Here is a 14,019-nt window from a genome sequence, read left to right as displayed (position 1 = left end):
CGCAGGTGGAGGAATTCATCTCGTTATGGATCAGGTTGCAAGATATCCACCTTACGCCGGGCACTCCAGACACCATTACCTGAAAATGGACAGCCAACGGAGCCTATTCCACCCGATCGGCCTACAGAATACAATTATGCGGTTCGTACAGAGCATTTCAGAGTGATCTCATATGGAAAGCATTCACTGAAAACAAGTGCAAAGTATTCATCTGGACCATGACGCGAGAGAAAATCCTCACTACGGATAATCTACAAAAGAGAGGTTGGCCACACCAAGACCGATGCGCCCTATGCAACGGCCCGTTGGAAACGTGCCTCCACTTAGCCTTGCTTTGTCCGTTCACCAGAGCAGTATGGAATCTCATTCTACATTGGGAACACTTCGATGCGAACATAATCCTCCCGGCCGAAGATCCAACCCATTTGATCTCGTGGTGGGAAGAGGTCCAATCCAAGATAACCAAGGACGTCAGAAAGCGCTTCAACGGCTTGGTAATCTACACCGTCTGGAACATTTGGAAAGAGAGAAATAGAAGAATATTCACAAACACCCACGAAACGGCAATGCAGGTGGCCTCAAGAACGAAAGAGGACATCCTTTAGAAGAAGATGGCTCATTCTTGAGGAGAGTAATCGTCCTAGACGACTGTACACTTTTTTCACCTCTTTACCCCCTTGTCCTGCTCGGGGATCTCTACAGCTCTCGTATATAAATTCTCTTTCCTATCTTAATGAAAAGGCAGAGCTCCTGCCATTGCGTTTCAAAAAAAAAATTCTTCCGCCATGTGCAGATACCCTGGCCATCCAAGGGCGAAATCTGAAGAAGGGCATGTACTCTGTACTGAATTGTTTCTCCATGTGTGATCTTTGGATGAAACTTGTACGATGACCTTGAAGAGTTAAATGCCCAGGTTCCTGCAGAATGGATGCTTAAGTTTGGCAGATGGGCAACGAGGGCGCGCTATTAACAGATTACGAAGTTAAACATGATTTATGATGTAGTGCATACCTGAAAAGCGGAGAAAGGCTGACAGTAGCAGCCTGTTTGCACGAGCAACAAAATGCGAGTGGATGTGTCCAACAATCCGTGCAGGAGTTATGATGTAGTGCATATTGAGTGTTTCCAGTCGAGGGAATATGTCAAAACCCTCAGCCTGTCGTGGCAGCGGCGGAGGTATGCTGTGACAGAGTATTTCCAAAACAGCAAGGTTCTCAAGGGATTGCAAGCTTTCCAGTGAAGCGAGCCATTCACAGCTATAGGCTTTCCAGTGTTTCAATGCTGTGGGTGAACCGAGCTGCAGAGAAGTTAATTTCTGACTATCACAAATAATTTTTTTTAGTTCTGGGAGGAAGCCTTGCAGAGATTCGAGGGAGCCACAACGCTGAATCTTCAACTCTTTCAATGCTGTGAGGGAACCGAGCTGAAAAGATACCAAGCCTGGACTATCAAGTACCTCTAGTTTGGAGAGGCACGGGAGGTAGCCCAGCAAATGGGGCACAGTCTCATCCCGGAGATATTTGATGCTAAGTTTCTCAATTGAAGGAGGAAGCTGAAAGGTGCGATGGTTTCCCTCTTCCACCCCTCCAGGATGTAACTCAATTGATAAGACTCGAAGGGAGCTCAGCTCTTGCAAGCCCTCCAATTCAGCCAGCTGTCGGCAATTACTGATATTGAGCATATCCAAAGCCATGCAGGAATGCAGCCATAGAGATTGCAAATCTTGGCCCCCCACTAACAATTCCTTCAGAAATGGTGGAAGGGAATACCTCCTTTTCCTGATGAAAGGGGAAGATCTCTCATCGGCAGACGAAAGCAGCATGGGGCAATCTGTAATGTCTAGATTTGTGAGGGATGTAAATCCTCCAAAACCTTCGAATGCATAATATCTCGAGAGTTGAAAGGACATTTAATGGAATGTGGAAGAGAAATTCATCTTGGGTGACGCGTGTCGGCACGACTGATTCACATCTTAAGGTTGAAGCCAAACTGACACTCGCTGAATCCTGTTGGGACGGTGAATTGATATGGATTTTATCTGGGGACAATCCTCTGTATCTAATTCCTCAAGCGATTGCATATGTGGCGGCATTTCAGTTAGCCACTTGCCTGCTATAGCACCACAAGACTTAATTTGGAGACGCCTGAGACGTGGAAGAGCAGGACAATTTGTACCTTTCCAGTCTTCAGAGACAGCATTAGTAGGCATGTTAGAAGAAGGGACTAGAGTACCGCATCTGATAATTTCCAAGATTTTTAAATTAAGGAGCTCCCTAAAGCCTTCAAATGAAAAAGACATCAGATTTGGACAATCCTCTACATGCAGTGATGTCAGCTCTTTCAGATATTGGAATGCCAAAATCTTAGCATCAAGGACTCTCAACTCATTAGATGACTTAACTGACAAATAATATGAACGTTTTTCTATTGCTGGATGCGTTGAAAGCCCTAGAATTGATATTTCAGTAGCTGGAGAAGGCGGCAGGGGATGTGACAACATCAGATGAGGGCATCCATGTAACGTGAGCTTGCAGAGACCAGATAGCCACTGCTTTTGCTCAGCTTCAGCAAATGGAGGTCCTAGGGAAGAAGACATCAAGGAGTACTAAGTGAACTAGAAAATACTAGAGCTAAGTAAAGATAACCAGCTTATCCTACAAAAGAGGAATAAATTACTCTTTCTTTGCTAGATTAGTAAGTTCAGTCTGATTGAGGTATATTATGAAAATAAAGATACATCCGATGTTCCTTCTGAACTTTGCGAGCCTTAAGACCTTTTGAGGAATAACTAAAGAAAAAGAGAAAAAAATTGTGGAACGAACGTTACTTTTGTGTCACTATAATGAAATAATGATTCAGTTTACCCATTAAAATCTTGTAGAAATTCCATCATTTAATTTCATTGAAAACTGAAAAACTAACTATTGCTATTTTTATCTAAAATATTAGAATAAAACAATCAACAAAGGAAAAAAAACTGAATGCTTCCCCCTACCTGAACTAGTGCCTTCCAGGTTTGACTTCCATGATCTTTGTTCAACTTGAGAAGAACACAGACTCTGAGTTTCAAAAGGAGGAAAATCCATCAGTTCACCACAGTTCTTAATGATTAGTTAGTACCTGTAGATAAAAATCCAATTCCTTCCTACAAGTGGCAATGCATTTTTTCAAGCTTGGCAATTCGTTCAGCTCCAACTCTTCTAAGCAAGGAATTACTATCTCTGGTACATGATATATATTGATAAGCTTAAGCTTCCTAAGGAATGGAAGCTTTTCAAATGGGGGAAGTACACTCAATTCGTTGCAATTTTCTAGATGAAGCAGCTGCAAAGATGTAAGTTCAATGGACAACCAACTTGGAAATACAGAGGCACTGTAGCCAATTATCTGGAGATGCTTAATGTTTTGATGAGGTTTAAGCCCCTCAAGAACCTCACTTGTTCTCTCTTGAAGTCCCCAAATTAGAGCTATCAGAATCCGACGACTCAGAACTGCAGGACTCAGAATCTGATTCCCATGACTTCCATGACAAGCACAATTGTTCTAGGTTCCCTTTATCTGTCAGTCTTACTTCACCAGCCTCTTGTTTGCTTTTGACATTGTTAAGTCCATAAATATTAAGTTGTACGAGCTGGTCCATGGATTGAAGTTGTCTTATATCAAACTCGCTGGCATTTCGAACATTGAACACAGGAAGCTCCTGAAGAGCGGTCATTTTGCCAATGGAAGCAATGGTCGAGTGTATTTCTTTAGCCGCAACAAGATGCTGCATGCTGACAAGATTACTCATTCCACTAGGAAGAGTTATAGATGCGTCCAAGCCAAGATCTAAAACTTGAAGATGGAAAAAGTTGGTCAAAGCTTGCGGAAGAACTCCATCCTCATCCTCACAGTCACTGAAGTGTGCATGTATATAACGAATATGTGTGCAACTTACCAAATTGTTGATGAAACAGTCAAAATCAGCAAATGTTGCACATATTTGAAGCAAACGTAAATTTTCCACTTCTCTAAACATATTCAAGAAGAATGTGAAAAAAGACGGGTCATAATCACCAATTATCACCAGGGACCGAAGCCTTCTCACTGATGTAACTTGGAGCAGGTTTTTCTTCATGTTCTCATCAGAAAATGTCTCGTAATCAGAATCAGTTACTATTTACAAATGTCTTGTAGTTGGCAAGATCTTTTTACATTCTTTGTCATCTATAGTCGCAAAATCATCTCCTGAAAGTTCCCTTGCTAAATCATACATAAGATCGGGCATGACAAAGCAATTCAAATCATGCAAGTGTTTTGCAAAGAAGCCAGAGTTCACTAAATCAGCCAAATAAGCCTTCCCCAGATCCTCTAGTTTTTTACCAGTATGGTTACCATGCACATATCCTTGCGAAATCCACATTCTGACTAACTCCACTCCATCTAGAGGTTTCTCTTTGGGGAATGTTGATTGTAATCCTTGTGTGCTAGATTAGCTTACCATATTTTCCAGTAGCTTTTAGGAGCATGATCACTGATTGTGATTGTGTTTAAAGATCTTGTTTAGTTTCCTTGTAATAGCTTATTTAAGCATGGCAATACAATCAGAAACGTTGCCGCTTTGCAGCAACAAAGATCATCGTGTGTCCACTGTGTTCGCGTGTGTTCATCATCCTCTCCCTCTCGCCGGTTCGGGATTCTGACATTTGGTACTAGAGCCAGGTCCCGACGTCGCCATGTCGCAGTCACCATCCAAGAAGCTGCTGACTGGTGATGCCTCCGGCGAGAAGAAGGTCTAGCCGTCGAACTCGCCGCCACGTTGCCGTGGCCGCTCTCACAGTCGCCGCTCGCGCAACCGGGACGCCGGGTCGCGCGTCGTCGAGCGCATCATTGAGCGTCCATCAGCGAACGCCGCGTGGCCGATGTTGACCCGGACCAACTATCCGGAATGGGCCCTGGTCATGGAGGTAAACTTCCAGACCCTCAGAGTCTGGGACGTCGTCCACCATGGCATCGCCGAGGACCCCGACGAAGATGAGTACCACGACGACCGACAGGCGATGGCCGGACTCTTGCGCTCGGTACCCTCCGAGCTCTGGAGCACCCTCGCCGTCAAGCGCACGGTGAAAGAGGCGTGGGACGCGGTCAAGAACTTGCGGATCGGCGATGAACGCGCGCGCGACGCCAGCGCGCAGCAGCTTCGCCGAGAATTCGGTAACCTCTCCTTCAAGGAAGGGGAGAGCGTCAACGAGTTCGGCATCCGCATCACCGTGCTCGCCACCAACCTCCGCTCCCTCGGCGACAACATCACCGACGCTGAGGTAGTGAAGAAATTGCTGTAGGTGGTCCCTGAAAGGCTGAACCAAGCCGCTGTCTCCCTCGAGATGTTTCTTGACCTGAACAAGGTCACCATCGAGGAGGTGGTCGGACGGCTGCGTGTGTTCGAGGAGCACGCCAAGCCCAAGGAGGTCACGGATGCCATGGGGTGCCTGATGCTCTACGAGGAGGACTGGGAGGCTCGCCGTAAAGCGCACCGTGAGCAGGAGAACTCTGGTAGCAGCGGTGGCCCCAGCAGCCGCGGGAAGCGCCGAGGGCGCGGGCGTGGTCACGGCGGTGCGGGATCCTCGACGCGTGATGGCCGTGATGGCCAGAATGCAGGCGCCGGGAACGCTAGTGGCGGGAGGCCACCACCCGGTACCCTCTGCAACAACTGTGGCAAGTCCGACCATTGGGCCAAGGATTTCCGCGGGAAGAAGAAGGGCGCGGCACATGTCGCGCAGGCTGAGGAGCATGAGCATGCGCTGATGTACATCGCCGCGGACGCCGAGGTATTCACACCGTCCGTGTCATGCTGCCACCCCAGGTCGCCGCCGCCTGTCATTGAGCCATAGGCGCGTGTCCACCTCGTCGAACCGAAGGTGCTCCTCCACCTCAGTGAGGAAGAGAAGGAGGCTGTGGTGTCTCACCGCTGGGTACCGGACACCGGGGCCACGAACCACATGACAGGCACACGCACTGTCTTCGCCAAGCTGAACACCGGCGTCACCGGCACCGTCAAGTTCGGGGACGGATCAGTGGTCGACATCTAGGGCAAGGGTACCGTCCTCTTCGCCTGTAGATCGGGTGAACATCATCGCCTTGACGGGGTATACTACATCCCGCGCCTCACCACGAACATCGTCAGCCTAGGGTAGATGGACGAGGATGGCTACAATGTAACACCTCAGGTGTTTGCCACTAGTTAAGCTATGGGTTTGAGCTCAAACATGACAGATTAAGTGACGATGAAGAGGTCAAGGTCAAACCTATGGAAATGAGCCCCAACCTAAACTCGGATATTGCACCCTTGCTTTACATATAGGCCCTTTTAAAGATATATGCTTGGCTGGTGTTATTGGAATATCTTCATGTGTCTCACATCAATACCCATCTATATGGATCACTGGAAAAGTTTTATGAAGTTTGGAATCAAAAAGTCACATGAAATGATAAGTTATATCCTTATTGGAATGACTTTACTAAGTGCTTGAATTGCACTATTAAGTGAATGGAAATGTAGGTCATCAACCAAACCTTGCAACCTTGCCCAAATGACTCTAATTGAACTCTACAACAAAAGTCATGAAGGGTTCATGTTGAGCAGAAGTCAAGAAAATGCCTCAATCGGTCAATAACTCTAATTTAAACTTTACAGTGACGATACTTTGACCTATGTTGACCAACCACTTACAGTGCTTGCATGGAGTTGCACCTTAAATAAAAGTTGAAGATTGAGTAGAGTAGAACAAACTTTGTTTTTGGAACAAGAGCCAGATCAACTTGGAACTAAGTCAAACAGAGGCTCGAAAATTGAATCAGCGGTTGTTTTCAGACTTAGAATTTTTCTAAGTCTGGAATTCATCGTCGTCGCCATTGGCGTCTCGCGTTCTCCGAAATTCGTTAAGCAACTTGAGTTGGTCCAAAAATAAAAGTTGAAGGTTATATTATGGAGAAGAGCATGCAAAAAGTTGGAACCCGTTTGGCTTCGTGTTGATGGTTAATTCTGAGTTTTTCCTAATCACCGTCGTCACGCTGACAAACCAAAGTTAGGAGCACGTTATCTGCTAAACCATAACCCTAATGACCCTGAACCCTTAAGCAAAGTTGGAGAGCATCAGGTGTAGATCAAACTTCATTTTTGGCCCATGGATCAATTCGGACCCGAGCCGGCCCAAAACGGCGTCCCACCTTCCTCACTCCGTCGCTCGCCAGGTGTTTGCGGAAATGCCCCCACGGCTGCCGCGTGGCCTGTGCGTGGCGACCATGCGTGAGCGCGCTCCCGCCATTGCAGCGCGCCACTGCCATGTGGTATGCCCCTGTCGCGTCCCTGCGCCCTCCTGGAGTGAAAGCCGAGCGGCCCTCGCCTTCCCATCGCCCCTCTCGCTCCGACCGCGCGCCAGAGCGCGGCCGCCATGGCCGGTTGGCCGAGCTCGCCGTGACCGCGTCCCCGCTACCTCCGAGCCCCCTCACAACCCACCACGCGAACCACCACCTCCGCCTCTTCCTTCTCTACGACCGGCGCACCTCCGTTGAGACAAAAACCACCGGAGCAGCCCAGTCGTCGGAGCCGCTGCCGTCGTTGCCGCTTGCTGTCGTGGCCGCGCCGCCACAAGTCACATCGGGCCGAGCTGGGCAGCCCAGCGCGTGCGCGCAGCCCTGCTCGTGCTCCACCGCCACGCCCCCCACCGTCGATGAGCCTCCTCTGGCCGGCAAACGGCGAGCTCCTGTGCAGCCCTTCAAAAATCGCGTCAGGGATCTTGTCTTGAAATTCGAGAAAAGGGAAGGTTTTAACTGCAAAGTCTGTGACTCAAATGAATAGTGCCGATAAGGACCTATTTGTAGTAAATTTGCTGAATCTTTGGAAATTCATAGTAATTCATAGGAAATTCGTAAAATAGCAAATGAGGACTTTTTGGAATCCTTGTGAAATTGTCTATGCAGTAGATCTATAATATGGCATGTTTTAGTTTAAAGTTTTAGCTGCAAAAATAGATTTGTGCAGTAAGGTGGTAATGCTAGTTGAAATTGTTATTTTCCATAACTGCAGATCTATGGCTCCAAATGAAGTGAAATTTTTGTGTCATGCTACTCATGTGATAGTTGATGTGTGGTAAAAATTTCATGAGTATTGGATGAAGTATGAGTGAGTTATTGGTTTATCTCGCTCTCACATGATTTCTTGCTTTAGCAACTTGTCTTTTTCATAGAGGTTGCTATACATATTAAAATGGAGTGAAATTTGTACAGTAGACTATTGAGAGGATATGTGAGCCACTGTAATTTTTGTAGAATTTATTGTATACTTTTGGTATATGTTCATTAAGTCACCTTGTTATCTAAAATAAATTAAGAAATGCATTAAAAGAATTTATTTGGTCATGGACACTAGGTTTTCTGGTGTTCTTTAGTCATGTGTGACATGTTGGTAAAGTTGGTTTTTCCTAATTATGTGTTTGCAACATAAGTTAATATTTATTTTCTTGCAAATGTGGTTATGGACAGATCTGGGAACTTAGCAAAGTTCTTCATGATAAGGTGCTTTGTTGTGAAACTTGTTTATACAAAAGTTGTAGATAATTTATGTATCTAGCTGCTGTTAAAATTTGGTGTCATTTGACCAAGTAGTTTAAGAGTTACAGTTGTTTAAAGTTGGGTTATACAATTGATTGCTCTCTGTCTTGTTTAGACCAGTTTCAGTAAATGTATAATTTTGACCTACGTAACTTGTGAATCATGCTATGATAGTTATAGATGAAATGTAGATAATTTCATAAGCTTTCTAGAATGTCTTCTTGCAAGTCATTTGGATTTGTGTAACTCCAGTTATAGCTAAAACTTGTAGCTGCTGTTTGTATGTCCAGAAATTGGCAGATTCCAATTATAGTGTTTGCTTGTTTATTGTTAAGTGTGACTTATGCCTTGAATGATGACTGAGTTAGAGCACCTGAGATCTTGGGAAACTTGTGTCATGCTTGGTGTTGTCGTCTTCTTTGCCATCTTAGCATGATAGATTGTGTGATGTTTAAGTTAAGCATCGCAAAGTACTTAAGTGTGTTAGTGTAAACTATGCTTGTCTTGCTTGCTATTTTGTGATGCGTCTCATGGTACTATTCTTCATATTTATGCACTTGTATATTGCATCTCATCTAGGTACGCTAGATGCACCACGTGAAGGATGTGATGTTGGAGCCAAACCCGAAGATTTGGTTTGGTGGATATATCCCGAAGATGGAAGGACTAAGCAAGTGCTAGGACCGGAGATGTCACCATGACGGTGCAAGCTAACTGAACTGATTTGTGTCGGATCCTAGGCAAGCCCCGGAGCATATTAAGCCTCTTAATTCTAAAATGCAATTAAAGTATTATTGTTACATATATATTGTTGCATTAAGTTTAGGTGTTGGATGCAAACACTTGCTGCATTGGTTATCCAATCCTTGTCCAGATATTGATACCTTGAATCCTATGTAGCTCAGGCTCGTGTAGTGCTTATCCCTGCTTAAATGTGGTAGAAGTCAGGTGATTTCCTATCACCTACGAGCTATAGGGATATACATATGGCACGGTTGGCTATATTTGCTATCGTGGAAACGAACCTATCTTAATTTGAATTGAAGACCGGGCGGAGGCTTGTCGGTTTACAGTGACTCCGTCTGTGTCGCTTAAGGACTGAATCTTGAAGCCTTTCCTGTTCATGTTGAACGCATGCCTCTCTCTTAGTTGGTCGGGTTTGGAGACCGACCGCGAAGCTGAGTAGCTCAACTCAGGCCGGGAGTCGATAAGTATAAAGTACGCCTCAGAAGGGAGCCGTAGGCATGAGTCCAAGGGCAGGTGATTTAAAAGTCCTGATCATCCTGGCAGAAGGGTAATCCCTGAGAGTGCTGGCGCTGATCGAACCCACGAATTTGGTTCCTGAGTTGTACCAAAGGTGACCCACAGCTACCCTTGCAAGGTATGCCAGGGCGAGAGTTAGGAATACCCCCTCAGCTGAGTTGTAATTCGATTCGAGTCGCTGTCTCTCACTGGTTAGTGAGAACTTGACGGGCTTATCTCCAAAGTAGATACACTAAATAACATAATGGTTCAGGAATGATGGTATGATGATGACAGCCTTATTATACCTGCTATGGTTAATATTGTTTGCTCCTAATAAGTGAGTGCTCTAGTATAGGTGCTAATCTAGTGGACAGGTAAATGATGATAAACTTGATGCTAAGTTTAAATTGGTCACTATATTCATAAGCTCTTTTATGCAACTGTGTCAAGCTAGCCCACCTCATAAGCCTTGCATGACCCTTGGTGTCCTTTATTTCTGGTTTTGACGGGTAAGTCTAGCTGAGTACCTTCTCGTACTCAGGGTTTATCCCACCATGTTGCAGGTGAAGTTCTCAGCCTGTGAAGATGGTGGCTAACCGCCGGTGGCTCGGTGATTCTATAGTTACTTCTCATCTATATGCTTTTGTCGGATGATGTCACTTATGCTAGCAATGTATTTGGAACATATATTAATGTAATCTTTTGAAAGCTATGTTGTTTTCACTAATCGATTTTGAAACCCAAACTTGTACTTTTAATTGTGAACCCATTTGTAATATTATTTCCGCTGCAACCCTGTGTATGTGATGTGTATTTGCTTAATCACGTGATCTTGGTTGTGATGTTGATTTACCGAGGTCTTTTAGGGCACTCGGTGGACTACCGGGTTTATATGAGTGAAAGTATGCACGTGTCAACGTGTTAGCGGGGACAGCCATACTTGATCTTATATAAATTGGGTGGTTCTGTTACATACAAGGTCGACATCGAGTCCGGCATACTGCGCCTCTTCGACCTAGAGCAGAAACTGCTGGCGAAGGTGCACCAATCACCGAGCCGGCTCTACTTCCTCGACATGAACATCGTCGCTCTGGTGTGCCTCACCATGCGTGTCGGTGACGTGGCGTGGCGCTGGCATGAGCGGTATGGTCACCTCAACTTCCAGGCGCTGCGCAAGCTTGGGCGTGCGGACATGGTGCAAGGACTACCGACGATCGACCATGTAGATCAAGTCTACGAGGACTGCGTCCTGGCAAAGCAGAAGAGGACGCCGTTCCCCAAGGCCGCCAAGTATCGGGCTCAGGAAGAGATTGAACTGATCCATGGAGACCTTTGCGGCCCGATCTCGCCATCAACACCGGCCGGGAACACCTACTTCTTGCTGCTCGTCGATGACATGAGCCGCTATATGTGGCTCACTCTTTTGCGCTCAAAGGCAGATGCACCGGCGGTGGTCATGGCGTTCCAAGCACGCGCTGAGCGCGAAACTGGCAAGAAATTGAAGGTGCTCCGCACCGACAATGGTGGTGAGTTCACCTCAGTTGAGTTCGGTGAGTACTGTGCAGGAGAGGGCGTTCAGCGTCACCACTTGGCCCCATATGTGCCACAGCAGAATGGCGTGGTGGAACGTCGAAACTAGATGGTTGTGGCGATGGTGAGAAGCATCCTGCACGCGCGGGGCATGCTAGGCCACTTCTGGGGTGAGGCGGTGCACACCGCCGTGTTCCTCCTCAATCGGGCGCCCACCAGCACACTCGACGGAATGACCCCATACCAGGCGTGGTACGGAAAGAAGCCGCCCGTGCACTTCCTCAAAGTGTTCGGGTGCGTCGCCTACATCAAGCGCCTGCGCTCGCATCTCAGCAAGCTCGACGATCGCAGGCAGAAGGTTGTCTTCATCGGCTACCAGGACGGATCAAAGGCATACCTCTTCTATGACCCCGTCACCGAGCGTGTCCATGTCTCCCGTTATGCCACCTTCGGCGAGGGCGCGCGCTGGGACTGGGGAGATGCCTCGGTCGCCATCAACGAGCACCCCTTCACCATCGCGAATGACTATGAACTATGGCACCAACGTGTCGAGGCGTCGGCCCAAGAGCCGACGTCTCCTAAGTAGCGCTCATAGGCTTCCTCACCACCATCCACGCACGCTCGTCGTCACCTGGCGCACCGAGCTCACCGCCACCTGCATCGCTGTTCTCGACGCCACTGATGGCTGGGGCATAGGTCGAGCTCGTGACACCGCTCACCACTGACCCAAACCTTGATGCTGATGATGAGGAGGAGGGGGAGCACCGGTACCGGACGCTAGACAACATCCTTGGCATGGATGTAGCACCTGGACTGGCACACCACGATGCCGTGGAGGCTGAACTGCATGCAGTGAGCCATGCCGTGAGCGTGGAGGAGCCTAGGTTGCTGAAAGAAGCCAACGGCGACCCCAACTGGGTTGCTGCGATGGAGGAGGAGATGAAGTTGATCCACAACAATGAAACATGGTCGCTGGTCGAACTCCCATGTGGACACCGAGCCATCAGGTTGAAATGGGTGTACAAAGTGAAGTGCGATGAGAATGGGAGCATCATCAAGTACAAAGCCCGCCTTGTCGCCAAGGGCTACGTGCAACATCCAGGCATCGATTTCGAAGAGGTGTTCGCTCCCGTCGCTCGATCGGAGTCGGTGCGCCTGCTCCTCGCCATCACAGCGCACTACGGCTGGGGCATCCATCACATGGACGTCAAGTCGGTGTTCTTGAATGGAGAGCTCTAGGAGGAAGTCTATGTCCAGCAACCTCCTGGCTTCGTCGACGACAAGCACAAGCACAAGGTGCTTCGACTTCATAAGGCACTCTACGGCCTCCGTCAGGCTCCACACGCATGGAGCCAGAAGCTAGATGCCGAGCTACTGTCGCTCGAGTTCACGCGCTGCGTCGATGAACACGGGATGTACACCCGTGGCAAAGGTGAAGGGCGCCTGATCGTGGGTGTATACGTCGACGATCTTATCATCACTGGAGGTAACACAGATGTCATGGGGAGGTTCAAGAAGCAGATGCTGAGCACCTTCCGCATGAGTGATCTTGGGCTCCTCTCCTACTACCTTGGCCTCGAGGTCACCCAAGGAGCTCATGGGATCATGCTGCGCCAAAGTGCCTATGCCACCAAGATCCTCGAGAAGGCTGGGCTGGTAGGTTGCAATGCGAGCGCCACGCCCATGGAGATGAAGTTGAAGCTTCTGAAGGAAGGCTCGACGCCAAGTGTGTGAAAGCTCTTGTTTGGTTTTGGTGAATTGATGAAACCCTAAGTGCTAACCTAGTTTATCAAGTGATCACGAGATAGGTAGCACACTTCAAGTGGAGAAGCCAATGAATATCATAGCATGACAATGGTGATGGCATGGTGATGATCAAGGGCTTAAACTTGAAAAGAAGAAAGAGAAAAACAAAAAGCTCAAGGCAAAGGTATAACTTGTAGGAGCTATTTTGTTTTGGTGATCAAGACACTTAGAGAGTATGATCACATTTAGGTTTGATAGCCGTACTATTAAGAGGGATGAAACTCGTATCGAAATGCGGTTATCAAAGTGCCACTAGATGCTCTAACTCATTGCATATGCATTTAGGATCTAGTGGAATGCTAACACCCTTGAAAATGTTTATGAAAATATGCTAACACATGTGCACAAGGTGATACACTTGGTGGTTGGCACATTTGAGCAAGGGTGGAGAAGTTAGAAGTGAAATGGAGTTGGTCGCAATGATGCTGGCGTCGGTCTACTGACCGGACGCTGGGTCACTCTACGACCGAACACTGAAGGGGTGCGTTCGGTCATGTTGTCGGTTGGCATAGTATGTAGGGTTTAGCACCAGACGCTGAGCTGTGTCCAGTCAAGCAAGACCGGATGCGTCCGGTCGGCAAAAATACATTTTGGACCCTTACTATAAACGACCGGACGCTGAGGGTTCAGCGTCCGGTCAGTTCTGCCAGAGCGTCTGGTCAGCTTGTCGACCGTTGAGATTAAATGTTCACTGTTGAACGTAGGAGACATGTGGCCACCATCGGGCAACCGGACGCTGAGGAGCAGCGTCCGATCAGTTGGACCGGAGCGTCCGGTCATCCTGATCAGTACCCAGTGAAGGGGGACAATGGCTCTATTTCGTGGGGGCTTCTATTTAAGCCCCATGGC

General features: G+C 47.6%; 1 protein-coding gene and 1 pseudogene across 1 annotated transcript; both read right to left on the bottom strand.

Moving 5' to 3' along the window:
- Positions 1-901: 901 nt before the first annotated feature.
- On the bottom strand, positions 902-4,717 carry LOC136496125 (putative disease resistance protein RGA1; annotated as a pseudogene).
- Positions 4,718-4,784: 67 nt separating this feature from the next.
- Positions 4,785-5,777, bottom strand: LOC136496124 (uncharacterized). Its single transcript, XM_066491834.1, has one exon. The coding sequence runs from the start codon at positions 5,775-5,777 to the stop codon at positions 4,881-4,883; it is 897 nt and encodes a 298-aa protein (XP_066347931.1). The 3' UTR covers positions 4,785-4,880.
- Between the last annotated feature and the right edge of the window lie 8,242 nt (positions 5,778-14,019).

Source organism: Miscanthus floridulus, chromosome 12 (genome assembly GCF_019320115.1).
Source record: "Miscanthus floridulus cultivar M001 chromosome 12, ASM1932011v1, whole genome shotgun sequence".
Lineage (NCBI taxonomy): Eukaryota > Viridiplantae > Streptophyta > Magnoliopsida > Poales > Poaceae > Miscanthus > Miscanthus floridulus.
This window is presented reverse-complemented; position numbering and strand designations above follow the sequence as displayed.